The sequence below is a fragment of the Simochromis diagramma genome, unplaced genomic scaffold, assembly GCF_900408965.1.
Source record: "Simochromis diagramma unplaced genomic scaffold, fSimDia1.1 OVJJ01000334.1, whole genome shotgun sequence".
In the NCBI taxonomy this organism is placed as follows: Eukaryota; Metazoa; Chordata; class Actinopteri; order Cichliformes; family Cichlidae; genus Simochromis; species Simochromis diagramma.
Genome location: NW_024386764.1, coordinates 3,735,053 through 3,755,334, shown reverse-complemented (window position 1 = coordinate 3,755,334; position 20,282 = coordinate 3,735,053). Strand labels below are relative to the sequence as shown.

The following is a 20,282-nucleotide window of genomic DNA, read 5'->3' as shown; positions in this document are numbered from 1 at the left end:
TAAAGTGGCCGGTATGTGTATGTCAGTGTAACATTACTCTACAAAGGAAAAACATACTTTTTGAAACAAACATTACAATAAAATAAAATAAAAAATTGATGATATGATATATTCTTTTGGTCAGACTGTCGGTGATGTCAGTGATTAACAGTCAGTGTTTTAGTATTTACCATAAAGTCCTTGCTTCACTAATGACAACCACATGGGGGCAGTATTACACTAGATTTAATCAAAAATACTGTCAGGAGAAAATCACAACACCAAAATACATGATGGACATTTTTAAAGCTACTAAAGGTATAACTTTCATAATAAAATGATACATGACGCATGATAGCATCTGTTAGATCCGATGCTATGAATTATGAGTTAAAACTGCTGCAAGAGAAATGAGTGTAACTCATGTAAAGAGCCCTAACTTGAAAAGAACACAAAGTCATCGAGTCTTTTTTTAAAAATTATGTTCCTAATACGTGATGTTTCTGCTGCTGATCTATCTGAATTAAACTTGTGTGATGTACAGCAAATACCGTCCTTTCACTTTTGCAATGTGAATGTGGTAGAAAGTCTGTGCCAAAAACCATTTTGGCTCCAAAGCCCCTTCAATAACAGAAATAAAAACACAACATGAAATTCTTTAATTTATTTTTAAATTGACATGTTTTGTCTTTTAAAAGTGCAGCAATTTCAAAGAGTTTTACAATCCAGATCAAGTCAGTGATTTACCAGAAACCATTGCATACAAAATGCTAGAATACAGACGCTGTAGTTGAGCCTTTTAAAGATGTACAATAAAAGACTTGTTGTACTTAGAAATGTGACCCCATTTCTCTGTTTTATGGAAGTAGACACTCTTTTACAGAAATTAGAGCTTTCACCTGACTGGACTTGGATAAGCCACAACACATTCTCAAGTAGAAAGGTAATAGATAATTGAAAGAGAACAAAAAGTAATAAAAACAAAGTGAGCAAACACTTGGTTCCAGTCAAAATGCCACACATTTTTTGAGATTTTAAATCTTTTAAGGCCCATTCCAAATAAAAAGGACCAAATCCGAAAAGAAAAAGCTGCTGAAAAATTGCATTTTACTTTTACTTTGAATGACAGATTATTTCTTAATTCTTCCACTGGTTTAGTCGTTAATAATGAGAAACTTCAGCAGCACTGAGATGTCAGAGGGAGAGACAATTATGGGAAATTCTGCTTCAACAGGTCGCCACAGTGGGATGAAACATCTTAGTCCGTAGTGCTCTGTGTAGCTGGAGCAAACTAGCTAGCAGGCTAATTGTTTTTGAAATTGCACTGAATGACTACTGCAGTCATGTGAAAAAGTTTCCACAGTACGATACTACATACATACAACAGTTGTAGAGCCACCTATAGCACCAAAAACGTCAGGTAATTGCTTCTATATGGCTTTATAAGTCTCAACTGTTCTTCTACAAGATTGCTTCAGTTAATTGAGGTTTGCAAACATTCATTAATGCACAGAGTTGACTGGACTGGACTTCTAGCATCTTGGGATCACTGTCCTGTTGCATGGCCCAGTTTAAGCCAAACTTTAGCTGTCTGACAAAGTCTCACATTTCACTGTAGAATACTTTGGTATACAGAGGACTTTGTGGTCAACTCAGTGACTGGAAGGTGTCCAAGTCCCTTGACTGTAAAACAAGCCCCACTAATCTCCCCTCCAGCACTGTGCTTTGTGGTTGGTTTGAGGTATTTGTGCTGATATGCTAGTTTCTGCCACAAACATGGTGCTGAGCTTTATGGTCAAACATCTCCACTTTGGTCTCGTCTGACTACAGGACATTGTTCCAGAAATTTTGTAGTTTGTTCAGATGTAACCTTGCAAACCTAAGGTGTGCTGCCATGTGCTTTTTTAGGGATAAGAGGCTTTCCTTCTAAACAAAACATATTTGTTCACCTTTTGCCTAATTGAGCACTGCACATTCTGAACTTGGAGGGAAATTTGCTGGGAAGATTGTAGCAGTGTATTAACACACACAACTGAACGCTACAAACAAGCAAACTGTTACAACTTCTGCATTTGATGAGCAGCATCTGCTCACCTCTTACCATCTTAATTCCTACGGAAGCAATAAGGGTGTACTTAGTTTTTCTACTATTTTTGCTGTCAAATTATTTGTGCATGTGTATCTCAAGCCACATGAACTGTGTAATCTGCGTGATTTCAGATCCATGTCTTCACATCCATGTGTCTGCACTTGGATCTGTGTGTCTGTGATGAGATTTGGAAATGTGTTAACAAATCTGTTAACATCGATTTCTTAAAGTGTAGAGGAACGTGGATGTGTTTAATTCAGACGTATTTAAGCATCTCTAAACAATCTGATTAAATCACTCTGTCATTTACCGTAATCTGTAAAATAAGATGACAATTCAGTTACTTTTTCCTTTTTAAGTAGATCTGAGGCACTTAACTGTGGGAGTTAGTAATCGCTTTTTCAGTTTCTCATCCATGAATTTGCTAATAACTATCTCTTCTTTTAATAGTTTTTATACAGTGTCCCAATTGAGAACCAAAACAAAATAGAGGCCCAGGAGGATGCAATCAAACAGATGAGTTTATTGAACACACGCGTGGGAAGATGAACACTGCAAAACATCAGATGTAGATCTCCGCCCCAAAATACACTTCAGATTGCTTTTATAACGTCACGGTTGGTTAACGCCCCTTCTCGCGTTGTACAAGAACATAACTTGTATTTTAAGAACATCATTTGCATGTTTTATAGACAATGAGCAATCTTAAGAGATAAATGCAGACACTGAAATATTTCCCTTATTCCACAACAGCATCTAAATTTCTTCTCAGACACATTATACACTCCTCTAGCTTGATTGAAACACTTTGACGTTCCTTGTTGTTCTGTCTGAAATAAAACAAGTTTAAAAGATATAAACTGTTTTAACTGTGGAAACACAATCTTTGTTTTTTTGGACAAATTGTCGCTCGGTGGAGTCACTGCCTTCATGAACGAGTTTGTTCCTGTCTTTCACTTTTGTCACTGAGCTGAGCAGCAGTCTCAAACCACAGCTTCTCCACCTGCTCCTTTCCTAACTCCCAGAGCTGCTGGAGAATGTTAACACCCTTTCTGGATGAAATCATCAGATACTCTTCATTTTCTGGGTGCAAGGTCAGAGAGTAACGACCTAAAACTAAGGACTGGCAAAAGCGGGACAGCACCAGCAAATATAGACAATCTTTCTCCACCTCATTGAGAGGAAGGACGCTTTCCCAGCCAGCAAGGATGGGTCCACCCACCTCGATGGGTTTAGGGTGCTCAATCATCATGTACATGACGGTGATTGCAAGCTCATGGATGTAGTAGCCACTATTCATGTCGCCAAAGTCCAGAATACCGGTGATCCTATAGCCTTCTTTATCATTAGGCTGCACCAGGACATTGAGGTCATTGAAGTCGCCATGGTTAACGCCTTTAAAAAAGACATTTGAAAAGTGTATTTGTAAAATCAAAAATCACTACATGAGAGACACACTGACAATGACTACATACAATCAGCCAATGAGAAGCCAAGACAAGGTAATCAAGAAGTACAGTGCAAACTGTATGAGCAGCTCTCTGATAAACAGTTACTGGTCTTTAACCTTCACAGCTATGCTTTTATGACAATAAATATATTTTATGTTAAGTCATAAGCATGTAACTGATACATGTAACAAGATAATATTGTATACTCACATTTGCGAAAACTAGAGCGTTTGGGATCCACAGAGCTCTTGTACCCTTGGATTACAGACTTCACAACCTCCAGCAGAGGCTCTCCGTCTAACACGTAGAGGTAATCTTCCAGGAGAGCAACATTTGACAGACTCCATTTGAACCCCTCTCTCTCCAGCACGTGAAGATGAGGGTGTTTCATCTTAAATTACACCAAAAATGCAAGACATGTGTAAATGAAAAATAACTGATAGACACATGTATTCTGGGCAGTTTCACGAAATTCTCTCCCGAAGATTCACTGAAATTCTAACACAGAGTGGACGCCTTTAGAAGAGATTTCACAGGACTGTTACTATGATACCTTTTTAATGACTGTGTCCATTTTAGCTGCAGTTTTCCCCATTTCATACAGCAGCTGTGGAGTTAAAGGAACCTTGGAGATGGTTGTCCCAGGCAAATAGGTCAACAGTCTCACCAGGTACTTCTGACTGCCAAAACCACAATCTGCCAAAAGTAAGGATATGAATAATTATAGGCTTCAATAAACTTGAACATATATGGCAGAGCCCTGTTCAAGGGCACAGGCGTAACAATATTGCTAATTATGCAAACTTCCTTGTGTAAGATTGCCCTTTAGCCCTGAGCCAGGATGTGTTACTCTACTCCTGCAGATGCCAAGTTTGCCTGTGCCTTATCTTTACAGATTATCTGCGAAAGCAACCGTCCAAAGGTCGAGTTCAACTACGCAGCACATTTATACTATGTCACAGAAACACAGTACTTATAAGCATGTGCAGTGTGCCAACATACTTAAGTAATGATGGAAAGTCTTTGGACACTGGTTCACTCATTTTCTGTCAATTTCAGGATTTTGTTTAGGGTCTAGGACCCACAATATCTGATCAGCCGTTATTGGCTGCATTTTGTGTTTCTTTGGTTATCTTTATCCAATAAAAAATGTATTTGGTGATGTGGAACATTTAAATATAAAAAAATGATAAGAAATCTGGAAGGAGACAAAGATGTTCACTGACTGCACTGTAACATAAAGAAGTCTCCAGTAAGCACACAAAGTCTTTTGGGGGCTTCGTAGTCCTAGGTTTAAATAACACTCTGACATGTTATCTTTAGATGTTACTGAAAAACAAACAATTTCTAATTATAATCACTTGTGATTCAACAGTGAATGTTTACAGGGAAATTGCTACGAAGCATTTTGACATCAGTCAGGATCAATTTGAGCCTGACTGACTGAACACCGAGTGCCAGGCTGCAGTGACACAAGCTTCATCGTGCATGGATGAAATTTTATGTCATGTCAGGTAACGATATCTTTTCAGATCTGAACAACGTGGCTGGTCACATACCAATTTCCTCCAGACTCATTCGCTCTCCTGAGGTGTTGGGCAGCGCGGTTTGAGCAGGAATTCCATTCTGTTGTAGGAAGGACATGGTGTATGTCTGCACCTCAATCAGCAAGGTATTCTTGCTGTCCTCTGAGTTCATTATCTTTAGGATATACTCGCCACCCTCACTGGGCACCACATAGAAGTTCTGGTCATCATAACTGGGCAGAGACTGAATCACTGATGCAGTCAGCCGGTAGAGCCTCTTCACAATCTCAGATACCTGGGAATGGCTTAAGTTGGGCTTGGCATTTTTTGGTGGCATTATTGCTGAAGGAAAACAACAAGCCATTAGAGAAAAGTTGCACTAATTTATAAAATCAACAAATATTATAACATCTTCACAAATTACAACAAACGCAACTGCAAAAAAAGTTAGAGTGAGAGAAACATTTCCTCTACCTGACTACCTGTTTTCATCTGCCTTTTACAGTGTTACAGTATTAATCAGGCACAATTCAATCATCGCCATGCTAAAACTGGTGAATCAGATCTTTTATGTGTTTTGTAACAATGATGTAAACTTCAGTCTTCATTATTAATGTTTACAGTTGAGCCGCACACATTTCTAGTCCTCAATAATAATAAAGGTGTTAAAAAAGAGCAGAAAATTGCAATACACAACACAGAGATCAGTCCACACAACATGAGGAAAAAGACACATACACCCACACAATACTCGCTTTAACAGACCTGAACCTTGCAAAGAAGCAAGAAAACTAAATACAGCAATGCCTTTTCATTAATAAATAAAATCATCATTTAAGAACTGCATTTTGTATTTACTCTTTAGCTAACGTGAAATTGATATAAAGATGTAAAACATGTAAATCTAGCAAATATGCAAATAAAATGAGAAGAGTAAGACATTTTATTGCAGCAGTGCTGTAGCAGATATTTGGCCTAAAAAACTGAAAGACAGCTGAAGTTCTTCTCTGAAGATGCCTCTTTGAAAATGGCTCCACAGAAAACAGTTCAGAAAAGGCTTGATCATGCCCCTGACTTGTATGAGCAAACTAGTAACAGTAGAAAGCTAAAACATTTTCAATTACTATGTAGATTTCCTATTAATAAATGTGTTATTACTGGAATTGCTGGCTCATCATCACTGGGAACTCAGTAATGGTCTTAAATTTAGTCAGTTTCCATGGAATGACCCAAATGCTTCTTTTTTCTCAGGACATATTAATGCAGCAAAGTGCAAATGCAAATAAATACTTTGAACAAATTCTTAGAAGTCCATGTAATCCTTGTTAAAAACTCTACATTCTGCATCAGTCTTTTTTTATTAATGTGAGTTGACTTGTTTCAGTGCTAGCAAAATCACATCTGTCATAAATATCTGTCCCAAATTAATTACTGTGAAGCTGCATTCACAGCAGTATCTAGTGGGAATGGCATTTGATTGTGATTCCCCCCCCCAAAAAAAAACTCAATTTCAGCCACTGACAAACTGCATAATGTATGCTTCTTTACATTTAAATCCTAATTTCCAATTGAGAACTGACAGGAACCATACGATACCCAGGCCTGCCTTAGACCGTTCATCAGGAAGCACAGGAGAGTTTTTCCCAAATCAGAGAGCTGAGGAAGGTCTGGCAGGTAAAGTCAGCGTTCACAGTCACATAGTTCTCCTTAAACAGCTCAGAGCAGAACTTCACCACCTCCTCACATCTATCCTTCACATTTGGATTTATTCTCCTGCTGGCACTGATAAAGGACCCTTTAGCTGTCTCCCCCACTCAGTCATTTAGCTCCAACATCTGCTGTCTCTTCTCAGCAACCCTCACCCCATCCCTTATTTTTCTACCTCCAAGTCACTGTTCACTTTTTCTCAATTCTTTCAGCACATCCCACCAAACTCTCAAGAACTCAAAACCCTGGTTGTTCTGATTCTGAGGCAGCCAAAAGTCTCTGAGGTTAGAACAGAAAGTAGATTCCTTGAGTCGTTTCTGTTGACAGAAACGACTCAAACAGATCCACAGAATCTCTGAGAATCTCTGTCTTCATTAATCTGTTATTGTGAACAGCAGTAATGAATAACCCATTGAACCTGTCCTTCTATCACCTGCAGGCTTAAAAGAACAGATTTGCTAAGATGTTTGAAGATTATTTTAAGCAGTACTGTGCAAAGTCAAATCTTGCACTACAGGTAGTAATAGAACGGACTAAACTGGGCTAACTTAAGTTGTGTAATGGCAAAGCAGCTTGATAATTTAAAAGTATTTCAAGAGTGTGTATCTCTGGCACAAAACATTGAAACAAATGATGTGTTTTGTAATAAGCTGCTAGCAGTAAAGTATCTAAAGATACAATTTGAGATGGGTTATTTTCTGCCTGCACCATGTCAAACTTTCAGTGTGAGGAGGAGGAGACCTAAATGCATCCATGAGACCATCTATATTACCCAACAGTGTTGCAGAACCTGGGTGTGAGTCAATGGTCCTGCTCAAGCCCTACAAATATTTTATTGTAAAAGCTTGTTAAATCAACAAATATTGTATTCACACCATAAATGAAAAGAACTGCAAAGTAAAGCTAAGCTGAAGGGAGACTTCATAATGCAAACATAATGTGACAGTTTTGCTTGATCCCTGAAGGACAAACACAGCTGTGATGAATCCAGCTGTGTTTGATTTTTTTAGCTACACCTCATATCATAATATTTTACTTCCAGGTAGCCACACTCTCTTGCAATTTGGGAAAATGGCTGCTTTTCACTTGTTTTCAGAATTTAGCAAACTCACAATTTAAGATTGGTTCTTTTCTATCTTTAGATACTTTACTGCTGGCAGCTTCTTACAAAACACATCATTTGTTCCAATTTCTTCCTGCCAGAGATACGTACTCTTGAAATTATCAAGCTGCTTTGCCATTACACAACTTAAGTTAGCCCAGTTTAATCAGTGCTATTACTACCTGTAGAGCAAGATTTGACTTTGCACAGTACTGCTTTTTTAATCTTCAAACATCTAAGCAAATCTGTTCTTTTAAGGTCGTGCAAATCTAGATCCCAGAGCTGCTGTCAGCACAAACTCTGCTGGACTAAAGTTCTGGTACGTGTATTTCTTTTTTTTCAAAAGATGTAAATTGTTGTACTCTGAAACGGAATTTAAATTGTTATTTTCATTTCAATGAATGAAATGATAATGCAACATTGCTTATGAAGTTACTGCTACTGGGTAAGGCTGTTTTTGTGGGGTTTTTTACTGCAAATTAATATACTCTTCAATATCCTGTGTTAAGGTTATCAGGTTCATTAATCTGGCTTCTGGTTAGATCTAGTAGTAAATTAACTCTGGTCTGTCTATCTCTGGTACACCACATACTGACATACCAGAGATGGACAAACACGAGTCTAACAGACTACTTTCCAAACACATTTCCAAATCTGTCATGATAGCCTACTGAAAGGTGACTTGTAACTGACGATTTGTCTGTATATTCAGTGCTTCTTGCAGAACTTTTAGCTATTGTAAATGTATTTACATGTTTACAAATGCCATTATAGGCATTCTGAATAAACATCTACAGATTCCTGTACACATGTATAAGTTTGACACAGTTTTACAGATCTGTAAATGTGTAAAAAAAATAATAATAATAAAAGTGCAAACACATACACACAAACATACAGATTTTGATACGCACACACAAATCTCTACGCAGACGGAATGACAGAAAAAAATCAATATAACTACAGCAGTAATGGTTAATTGAATAAAATCATTTTAGTTTAATCCACAATTCTAATATCACTATGCAAACATGAGGGTTTCTCTCACATTTGCAACTAAAAATAGTATCTATGAGCACGTGTGTGAGTAAAAAATATTACAACATTAAGCCCATGCAGGTGGCAGGTTTTTTTTTAACAGAAATACTGCTAAAACAACAGCAGCTGAGAAGATCATGCAGTCCTATTTGAACATGTAGCCAGAGTCTGCCTCTACACACACAGAGTCCTTCAGTTGGTAAGTTCAGGTTAAGTGAAAAAAAATATTTCTAGCACCTATTACTATAATGTAAAGTTAACTTTATAGCAGATTGTTTTACACAGTGAAAATCTACAGTAAAGATACAGAAGTTACATAAAATTTGCAGATGAACTGCTACCTCAGTCTGTTACAATGTTTCAACTAGACAGAGTCACCTGCAACAAGCAAAGCTGACCTATGAAAATGTACATGGCACAGTAAAACTCTGAGGCACTGGCCTGGGGCTGGTAGGTTAGATACTGAATGGTTCAAATTAATTATTAATTATTAATTAATAACACCTACACCATCCAAAAGTCTGCTCTCTGCAACAGTAAACGTCGCATCAAATCACAGGGCAAACCTCAGTTCTGAGAATGCTGATCTGCTCGCTTTTCTTCATAGCAGCCATCACATGCTCCTTTTACGACTTACAGACACACACTTACTAGCACACTTACACGTAGACACACGGCACACACAAAATACACACATGCATGAACACACACCATATACAGTTAGGTCCATGTATATTTCACACTGACACAAGTTTTATTTATTTACCTGTTTACTGAAACATGTTCCAATTATAGTTACAGTGGGGCAAAAAAGTATTTAGCAGCCACCGATTGTGCAAGTTGCCCCACTTAAAAAGATGAGACAGGTCTGTAATTTTCAGCATAGGTTCACTTCAACTGTGAGAGACAGAATGTAAAAAAGCAGTCCCAGTTATATACACATTGTATGATTTTTAAAGAATTTATTTGTATAATAGTACAGAAAATAAGTATTTAGCACCTACAAACAAGCAAGAATTCTGGCCCTCACAGACCTGTTACTTCTTTAAGAAGCTCTTCTACCCTCTACTCGTTACCTTTATTAATGGCATTTGTTTGAACTCGTTATCCGTATCAAAGACACATGTCCACACCCTCAAAAAGTCAGACTCCAACCTCCACCATGGCCAAGACCAGAGAGCTGTCTAAGGACACCAGGGACAAGCTTGTACACCTGCACAAGATTGGGATGAGCCAGTCTTCAATAGGCAAGCAGCTTGGTGAGAAGAGATCGACTGTTGGAACACTTACTAGAAAATGGAATAAAAACAAGACCACTGAGAATCTCAGTCGACCTGGGGCTCCATCTTTGAATGAAGCGGGTGAACCAGAATTGGTCAGTAAAAACGGAGCAACTTCGGTGGTGTGGAAGTGATTTGGTTTTCGTCCATTGGATACCCACCAAAGCAACAATTTTTTGTAGAACGTGCAAGCGGGCTGTCGTGGCGAAGGGAGGAAACACTACAAACCTATTTTATCATTTGAAGCAGAAGCACTTCTTGGAGTACAAAAAAGCCGTTAAAGCACATGAAGAGTTGTCCGCTTCAACTAGCGAGGTGGTGAGACCAAAGAAGATGACTCAACAAACAATCGACGTAGCTTTAAATAGCTGCACGCCTTATGACAAAAGTAACAAACAGTGGGGGGAACTAACTAATGCAGTGACACATTGTTTAGCCAGGGATATGATGCCTATTCAGAGTGTGGAAAGAGAAGGCTTCTAAAAGATGCTTAAAACGTTCGATCCACGCTACAAGCTACCCACAAAGAAATACTTCTCTAAAGTCGCCTTGCCTGCTTTATATGAAGTAGGGCTGCCACAAACGACTATTTTGATAGTTGACTAGTCATCGATTATTTTTGCGATTAGTCGACTAATCAGATCATGCATCCATTCGACGTACAGCGTATAGCTTATTGCACCAGCATGCATCTGCTCTTATATAACTATCATTAGCTTACAGCTTTAAGTGTTTAAGGTATGTGCTAACTAAAAATAAAGACAAGATGATAGTTTATTACATTTTAATGAAATTTGCAGATCGTTTCGGTGAAGTTTAATAAACTCCTTGCTATCTAAAATATAACGGGACACCGGAGTATATTCTCGAGCATCTCACACTTCTGATAATCAGCTGTCTGCTTGACGTTTATTCAGCTGTGTAAAATCTGTAACTTTAATCTCAGCCAAACCGATTTACTCAGGAACAAATAAAATACTAAAAAAAGGCCTAACAATAACATTTTTAAGTTATCTAAGTGACTTATATAAATTTAACCTGAGTAGTGAAAGATGGCGGTGGGTTTGAAAACGATTTGCAGGGAGTCCGGTGTTCTCACCGGCTCTAGTGAGCCTTGCCCCCGGCTAGCTATCGAGCTAGTGGGTAACAGACGCCTCCGAAAACGTCGGAGAGCTTTTGAAAATATGTGGTGTCTTGATAAACTGAGCAGATATTTGAGGTTTACACAGTTACATTCTCACCTGAAAATATGCTAAACGTTTATTTTGTGACCCAGAAAGAATAATAGCAGTAATATTAAAACTAACTAGCTGCCGCCATTGTTGGAAACTGAGCTGGGCTGCGCTATGAATTCTGGGACACAGCTTCTTCTTCTTCGGGGTTTAACGGCAGCTGGCATCCTTGTACATGCAGTGCTGCCATCTTCTGTTTCAGTCCATTATTACACTCTTAAATCCTACTACTTATTCCTCCGTCTTTTGGGATCTTACAAAGCTTCAAACGATGCGTCAACTATTAAATCAGTCGTCGACGATTTTGATAGTCGACGTAATCGTGACTAGTCGACTAATCGTGGCAGCCCTAATATGAAGAGATCCGTACTGAGGTGTCAAATGCGTTATATTCGGTGGAGTTTTTTGCGTCCACCATGGACATGTGGTCAAGCCGAACATCAGACCCCTACATGAGCCTCACAATACATTACGTGGACAAAGACTTGAAGCTACAAAACAAGTGCCTCGAAAGAAGTTTTTTCCCTGAGGACCATACTGGGGAAAATATAACAAGAGTCTTAAAAGAGCTCCTCAGCTCGTGGAATCTTCAGGAGGAAAAACAAGTGTGTGTGACGACAGACAATGGGGCCAACATTGTGAAAGCCGTCGCACTCAACAACTGGACCAGACTTTCATGCTTCGGACATCGCCTGCACATTGCAATAGGTAAGTTTTTTTTTTTTTTGCAATAGGTAAGTTAATTATAAAGTCAGATTAAGCACTTATTGTATTAGTTTAAATGATGGTAATAATACTGTTTGTGTTATTAATCTCTGAATGTGGGTAGTTGTACTGCAAGATACATATATATATATATATATATCTATATCTATATCTATATATATATATATATATATATGTCACACATTCCACACCGCATTAATATTGCTGTTGAGTAATCAACTGTGTTTCCTTTTAAATGTATGTCTTTTAGAAAGAAGTGTAAAGGACCCAAGGATCGAACGAGCAGTTGGAGTGGGAAAGAAGATTGTTGCTGCTTTTGGCCACAGCTGGAAGCGCCAGCGAGCTCTGCAGGCTGCCCAAAAGGAACTGGGCCTACGAGAACACAAACTCATAACTGAATGTTGCACTCGTTGGGGTTCAAAGCAGAGAATGATCCAATGGCTGCTGAAACAAGAAAAAGCTATAACACGGGTTTTAGCTGCTGATAAAACCACAAGGCATCTCATGTTGACATGGCAAGACATTGAAGTGCTTGACTCGGTCAGCACTGCATTGAGTCCACTCCTAGAGTTTACAGATGCTTTCTCTGCTGAAGAGTATGTAACCATTCCATGTGTTAAGCCTGTTCTTCAGATGTTTAACAATGACATGTTAAAAGTAAAAGAAGGTGACACTGAGCTGACCAAAGACATCAAAACAGCAATACTTGACTACATGAACAAAAGCTACAAAGACAGTGTCACAGAGAGGCTGGTTGACATGGCTTCTTTCCTTGATCCACGGTTTCATACAGAATATTTCAGTGAGAGTGAAAGCGAAGCCATCAAAGTTCAAGTCATGAGTGAACTAGAGCATCTTGTCCCACACCAGGGTAGCACAGCCACAGGTTTTTCAGAAACACCTCATACATCTACTGGTGACCAAACAAGTCAGCGAGCTGTTAAAAAGCTAAAGAAGAATCTCGGGAGTTTTTTGAAGGGACCAGTTAGTGGCAAGAAAGAGGTAACTGCAGAGAGGTTATCATCTGAACTGAGCAGTTATGTGAATAGTCCACCAACAGACAGTGAGTGCGATCCTCTTTCGTGGTGGAAAGTTCACACGGTAAACTTTCCCCACATCAGCAGATTAGCTAGGAAATACCTCTGCATTCCAGCAACTAGCTCTGCATCTGAAAGGTTGTTCAGCACAGGTGGAAATGTTGTAACTTGTCAAAGGTCCTCCCTTAAGCCCGCATCTGTGTACATGTTAGTGTTTCTGGCAAAGAATCTTAAAAGTTGAAATGTAGAAAAACTTCCAGGAGCAGTAGCATAATTTATCTATGTTTTTGTTTGTTTTGTTTTTACTCAAGAGTTTGTGCAATATTATTATTTGACTTATTGATTTTGCACACTGCACTTTTGTTGCAAAGCACCTCTTAAGTTTTGTGGATATACATGATTATGGATAACCATGTATATAACAGTATTCAATTCAATTCAATTCAATTTTATTTATATAGCGCCAAATCACAACAAAAGTCGCCTCAAGGCGCTTCATACGTATCATTATGAATACGCATTCATTCATAGTATAACCACTGTTGAATTTTGTGAGGCTGTAATGCACGTTAAAATAAACAGCTGCTTGTTTAAACAAAAAGAAATTGATGGGGTTTTTTCCCACTAATAAAGTTGTAGAGTTGTATTTTGTTTTGCGTCAATTATATCGTCAGTAGGGCTGCCACAAACGATTATTTTGATAGTCGACTAGTCACCGATTATTTATGCGATTAGTCGACTAATCAGATCATCATCCACTGGACGTAAAACTACAGCTTATTGCACCAGCAGCATCTGCTCTTATATAACTATCATTAGCTTATAGCTTTAAGCTTTTAAGGTGCTAACTAAAAATAAAGACAAGATGATAGTTTATTACATTTTAATGAAATTTGCAGATTGTTTCGGTGAAGTTTAATAAACTCCTTGCTATCTAAAATATAACAGGACACCGGAGTATATTCTCCAGCATCTCACACTTCTGATAATCAGCTGTCTGCTTTACGTTTATTCAGCTGTGTAAAAACTATAACTTTAATCTCAGCCAAACCGATTTACTCAGGAACAAATAAAATACTAAAAAAAAAAAAAAAGCCAAACAACAACATTTTTAATTTATCTAAGTGACTCATATATATTTAACCTGAGTCGCGAAAGACGGCGGTGGGTTTGAAAACAATTTGCCGGGAGTCCGGTGTTCTCACGGCGCTAGTGACCTAGCCCCCGGCTAGCTATCGAGCTAGTGGGTAACAGACGTCTCCGAAAATGTCGGAGCGCTTTTGAAAATATGTGGTGTCCTGATAAACTGAGCCGATATTTGAGGTTTACACAGCTACATTCTCGCCTGAAAATATGTTAAACGTTTATTTTGTGACCCAGAAAGAATAATAAGAGTAATATTAAAACTAACTAGCTACCGCCATTGTTGGAAACTAAGCTGGGCCGCGCTATGAATTCTGGGACACAGCTGCTTCTTCTTCTTCGGGGTTTAACGGCAGCTGGCATCCTTGTACATGCAGTGCTGCCATCTTCTGTTTCAGTCCGTTATTACACTCTTAAATCCTGCTACTTCTGCGTCTTTTGCGATCTTACAAAGCTTCAAACGACACGTCGACTATTAAATCAGTCGTCGACGATTTTGATAGTCGACGTAATCGTGACTAGTCGACAAATCGTGGCAGCCCTAATCGTCAGTTATATCGTTATCGCAAATTTTCAAATCTATATCGTTGTTACGGTCGCTGACCTCTAGTGGCTCTCCCTCTGTAGAAAAGGTTTTTTTTCTCCTTTTCTTGTGTTGCAGGTCTGCCTCATGAGCCACAGCTGAGGTGTGTTCCAGCTCGTCAGCCACGGCATATAGTCTGCCATCCTAAACTGCCACACTCCTGCCACTTCCCCGATTTTTGCCAGAGCTGTGAGCTGTAGTGTTTTGGGCAGCGGGCCTTAGTGTGTATGTGTGTGAGAACTTAAACTCTGTGGAACTTTGGTTTCCTTTCTTTTATTGTAAGCAAAGGTGTGCCCTTATTGTGTTAATTAGTTCATTGTTGTGGAAGCAGGTAGGGGTTCTCTGCCATTTTTGTTTCAACTGTTTTCTCCTGTTTTTGGTTAGACAGGGAGCTCAGCCATTGTATTTTGTTTTGGTTAGTGAGTACTTGGTTTGATTTTTAGCTAAAGGGGGTGTTTTGTTTGTTGTTTTGGCCTTGGAGACCCTGAAGAAAAGAGCTTCCCTGTGTTTATTTTTACTGTAGTAGTTTTGGGCAATAAATCACGTTTAAATGACATCTATTCTCCAGTAGTTCATGTGTTCTCTTTCACTTTGTGTTACCCCTCACTCCAGTCAACACTTCGTTTTCAAGGGGGGCGTAACATAAGTGGGGGCTCATCTGGGATTAATTTTGGATATGGCACAGTTTAGCCTGGGTGATTTTATAGCTAAGCCTGCATTAGACCAGCTTGATGCATGTAGGAAGGAAGATTTATTTGCCGTTGCCGCGCATTATGAAATCCCTGTGGCTAAGTCTATGAAGAAGAGCGAGTTAAAGTCTCTTGTTGTCAGTGGGTTGGTTGGGAAAGGTGTGTTCCCTTTAGACGTGGACTCGGGGGATGCCGCGTCAGACCTCGAAACCTCTGATCAGCCTGAGGTTTGTGCTGAGGAGGGGGCGGGGACACCTACGGTGGTCAAACCAGGTGAGGGAAAGCCACCAGCCTCTCTTCCACGGTTTGAGCCCTTCTCTGTCGAATCCAGTAATCCCAGTGTTAGTGCACGCTTAAAGGTACGTTTAGCTCATCTTGAACTTGAGGCCAAAGAAAGGGAACGTAAGGATGAGCTTGAGTTCAAGCTAAAGTGTCGGCAGCTAGAAGCTGAGACATCTATTAAGTTGCGTCAGCTGGAGTTGCAAGCTAACAAATTGTCTCCTGAGCCTTCTGCTCCATCTTCAGTGAAGGATGAAGATAACAATAGTAATCCTTCAGATAATTCTCCCCCTGCTCCTGCACCTCCGACATTCGATGTAGGCAAAAACATTGCCCTAGTTCCACCATTCAGGGAGACTGAGGTGGAGGCCTATTTTAATGCGTTTGAGCGCATTGCTATGGCTTTACATTGGCCCAAGGAGGTTTGGTCCCTTTTGCTTCAGTGCGAATTAATTGGTAAGGCACAGGAAGTATGCGCAGCTCTCACTATCGAGGACAGTCTTGTGTATGACAATGTCAAAAGCGCAATACTCAGAGCCTATGAGTTGGTGCCTGAAGCCTACAGGCAGCGTTTCAGGACCCTGAGGAAATCCACTGCTCAAACATTCCTTGAGTTTGCAAGGGAAAAAAGGATACTATTTGATAGGTGGTGTCAAGCAAGCAAAGTTTCAGAGTTTAACGCACTGCGTGAACTGGTATTGTTGGAGGAATTCAAAAACTGTGTTCCTGACCGTACAGTGCTGTGCCTGAATGAACAAAAAGTTGCCACTTTGCAGGAGGCAGCTGTCCTGGCAGAAGAATTTGCTTTGACGCACAAAAGCGTGTTTGTGGGTAAATCTGAATCACACTATCATGAACAAATGAAAAAGGACACAAAGCCGCACCCTCAACAACCTAGGGGTTCCTCGGGTTCCAAGTCTGATAGACAATGTTTTTACTGTCACAAAGTGGGGCATATAGTTTCTGAGTGTTTGGCTCTTAAACGTAAACAAGTGCCCCAGCATATTTTTGGCCATATCGCCCTGCCCTATTGAGAACAGTGAGGAAACAGCCCAAAACTACACGAGGGGAACTGGTCAATGACCCGAAGAGAGCTGGGACCACAGTAACAAAGTTCACTATTAGTAACACACTACGTCGTCATGGATTAAAATGCTACAGCACTCAAAAGGTCCCCCTGCTTAAACCAGCACATGTCCAGGCCCGTCTAAAGTTTGCCAGAGAGTATCTGGATGATCCAGAGGAGGATTGGGAGAATGCCATGTGGTCAAATGAGACCCAAATAGAAGTCTTTGATATAAATATCACTCGCCGTGTTTGGAGGGGGAAGAATGCTAAATTGCATCCCATGAACACCATACCCACTGTGAAGCATGTGAGTGGAAACATTATGCTTTGGGCTGCTTTTCTACAAAGGGGAAAGGACGACTTATTCGTATTACGGAAAGGATGGCTGGGGCCATTTATCGTGAGATTTTGGGCGAAAACCTCCTTCCATCAGTGAGAGCACTGAAGATGAAACGTGGCTGAATCTTCCACCATGACAATGATCCCAAACACACCACCCAGGCAACGAAGGAGCGGCTACGTAAAAAGCATTTCAAGGTTCTGGAGTGGCCTAGCCAGTCTCCAAACCTCAATCCAATAGAGAATCTGTGGAGGGAGTCGAAAGTCCAAGTTCAACGATTCAAGAACATACATCCAAAGAAACCCAAAAATTCATTAAAAGCAAAGAAGTGGAATATTCTTGAACGGCCAAGTCAGCCACCTTAACTTAACCCAGTTGAGCAATCATTTCACTTGTTGAAGACTAAACTCTGGACAGAAAGGCCAACAAAAAACAGGAACTGAAAGCAGCTACAGTAACGGCCTGAAAGAGCATTAAAAAGGAGGAAACCCAGCATCTGGTGACGTCCATGAGTCCAAGACTTCAGACCGTGATTGGCAGCAAAGGGTTTTCAACCAAGTATCAGAAATAAATGTTTTATGTTCAGTTATTTATTCGTCCAATTACTTTTGAGCTCCTGAAATGAATGGATTGTGCTAAAAGAAATGTGTTACTTCCAAACAATTGTATGCAATCTTTTGTTCAAAAAGTATTTTTTGTCCAATCATGCATTTAATTGTTGGAATAATTATAATAAAGAATACTTGATTACTAAAATAATCAGTAGTTAGAGTTCTTGTCATTAGTATGTACAGAAGAGAGGTATAGTAAGTTTATCGTTATTTGTATAATGCAGTGGCGGCTTTCTCATGGTTCGTGGCTGCATTTCAGCCAGTGGTGCAAATGTAGAAAATCAGTCAGATTTTTTTCGATACCGTCTGGAAAGCGTCTGATTGGCAATGTCTTCATTTTTGAACACGACAATGATCCCAAACATACTGCCAATACAGTAAAAGCATACCTTGATATCAAACATTATCAGTCATAGATTGACCTACATATTACTGAAGCAGCGTAGGATCGTCTTTAGAGACCACAGAACCAACAGCAGCCAAGAAGACAATAAGAACAAGCCTAGGTTTCTCTCACGACTGTAGACAGGCTGCAAGATCAGAGCTCTGCTGAGTTAAGCAAGCATTCCATTAATCCTTAACTAGTAATGACTTCACGGATTTCAACTATTAGAGAAAAAAGTACTCATAACCATCTCACAGAAATAACATTATGTACAGCTACTTTAATGCCACTCATATTTATCTAGACTCTTTATCTCCACTGTCTGTCTGTCCAGCCTGAAAGACACTCTCTGTACTTTAAGATTAGGCTCAAAACTTTCCTTTCTGATAAAGCACATAGTTAGGGATGGAGCAGGTGATCCTAAATTCTCCCTATGCAGTTACACTTCAATAGGTCTAAGCTGCTGGAGGCTACCCATCAGTGTTACTTTTTCACTCACCTTTTTTTTTTCCTACTTCATATGTGTCTATACACCACTCTGCATTTAATCAGTAGTTAATGTTAATTTCTGCCAACATTTCTATGTTGTGTCTTCCTCCCCTCACCCCCAAGCGGTCACAGCCCTGCCTGAGCCTGGTTCTGTTTGATGTTTCTTTCTGTTAAAACGTTTTTTCCATCCCACTGTCACCAAAATGCTTGCTCATAGGGAGTCATCTGATTGCTGGGGGTTTCTCTGTTTTATCTTGAAATTGCACTAACTTAAATTAGCTTAATAAAATATATTTTACTCAAGTATATTTTGTCAGTACCCTTAAAACAATATCAGCAAAACATCTTTGACAAAAAAAAGCCATAAATGCTATATATGTTACATACAGGCTGAATACAGGCTAGTAGCTGTATTCAGACTGTGTTTAATTTTAAGCCATTAAAACACACTCAAATAGCAATTAGAATATGTTTTATGTTTGCTAAATTGACTCAGTCTTTATAAAAGAAAATTCCTAAGATAAGCCTTTGAAATAGCTGAAATAAACCAATTTAGCATAAGCTAGAAACCTTAGCTAGTACTAATAAAGTCATCAGTCTACCAGAAATATTCAGGATTTCACTCACTGATTCCACTTCTTTGACTTCTTCTAACAGTAAAAAAAATATGTTCATGCTGCATGCTTGTTTCATGTTAGCAGTCTTTGTGTTTATGAACTCCCTACATTGTGTTTTTCATGCATTTGTTCAGGAATCTAACTTAAATAAATTTTAAGTCTTCATCATCCTCATTTCCTAATGTTTAGCTCACTCTCCGTCTGTTTTGCACACTTACACACAGCCTTGTGCACGCTTTAGGAAAAGTTCATAACTTGCTCGTGTTCCAAGTAATTAATAACAAATGCAAAACAAAAGGGAAAAATTCTGGTAGACCTACCTCTGCTTTCTGTATGCCAACTTTGTGAAATAGAGAGGGACTGTGATATTATGCCACTACGTGAAACGGAAAAGCGTCTGCTTCCTGTTCTTTCAAAGTAAAAGCTCAAAGAAAGCAAGTTCCAAAAGCAGCTTTATAGTGAAGCAATTTACTTCAAGTTTTGTTTTGTTTTTTATAGATATAGTATTTCCTACGGAGCCCCGCAGGGGACATGGGAGAAAAAAAATTAAGACGGACTTTTGCGAGATCTCGTATACTCATTGTTTGTTAAATAAAGTTTATAAAAAAAAACAAAAAAACTTTTGCGAGATCTCGCAAAACTATCTCGGGATCTCGCAAAAGTTTTAGCCGCATTCTTCCCGTTAGCTTCGAGCTAACGGGAGGTCGAGACCTACTACAGCCGGGAGGAACACCGCTTTCCCGCACATCGTGCCTCGATCTCCCGGTCGGCTTCGAGCCGGCGTCCGAAGAATGCGGCTAAAAGTTTTGCGAGATCCCGAGTTAGTTTTGCGAGATCTCGCAAAAGTCCGTCGTAATTTTTTTTTCTCCCATGTCCCCTGCGGGGCTCCGTAAATTTCCTGTTATTTTAAC

The 20,282-nt window shown here is 39.4% G+C and overlaps 1 protein-coding gene across 2 annotated transcripts; it reads right to left on the bottom strand.

Moving 5' to 3' along the window:
* Positions 1-628: 628 nt before the first annotated feature.
* Positions 629-19,858, bottom strand: hykk.2 (hydroxylysine kinase, tandem duplicate 2). 2 transcript variants are annotated; one of them, XM_040032288.1, is made up of 5 exons: positions 19,692-19,858; positions 5,079-5,387; positions 4,073-4,215; positions 3,730-3,910; positions 629-3,463 (listed from the first exon to the last, which is right to left on the bottom strand). In XM_040032288.1, exons 2-5 carry the CDS (start codon positions 5,380-5,382, stop codon positions 2,997-2,999), a joined length of 1,095 nt encoding a protein of 364 aa, XP_039888222.1. In that variant the 5' UTR covers positions 5,383-5,387; positions 19,692-19,858; the 3' UTR covers positions 629-2,996. The 2 variants fall into 2 exon arrangements, with proteins under 2 accessions (XP_039888222.1, XP_039888230.1); XM_040032296.1 differs by lacking the exon at positions 19,692-19,858 and adding an exon at positions 9,659-10,821.
* Between the last annotated feature and the right edge of the window lie 424 nt (positions 19,859-20,282).

Excerpts from the sequence above, each read along its gene's own strand:
- hykk.2 (XM_040032288.1), bottom strand. The coding sequence starts at position 5,382 with ATGCCACCAAAAAATGCCAAGCCCAACTTAAGCCATTCCCAGGTATCT. Across the intron at positions 4,216-5,078 it reads AATGAGTCTGGAGGAAATTG|ATTGTGGTTTTGGCAGTCAG; the intron begins GTATGTGACCAG and ends TACTTTTGGCAG. Across the intron at positions 3,911-4,072 it reads TGGACACAGTCATTAAAAAG|ATGAAACACCCTCATCTTCA; the intron begins GTATCATAGTAA and ends GTGTAATTTAAG.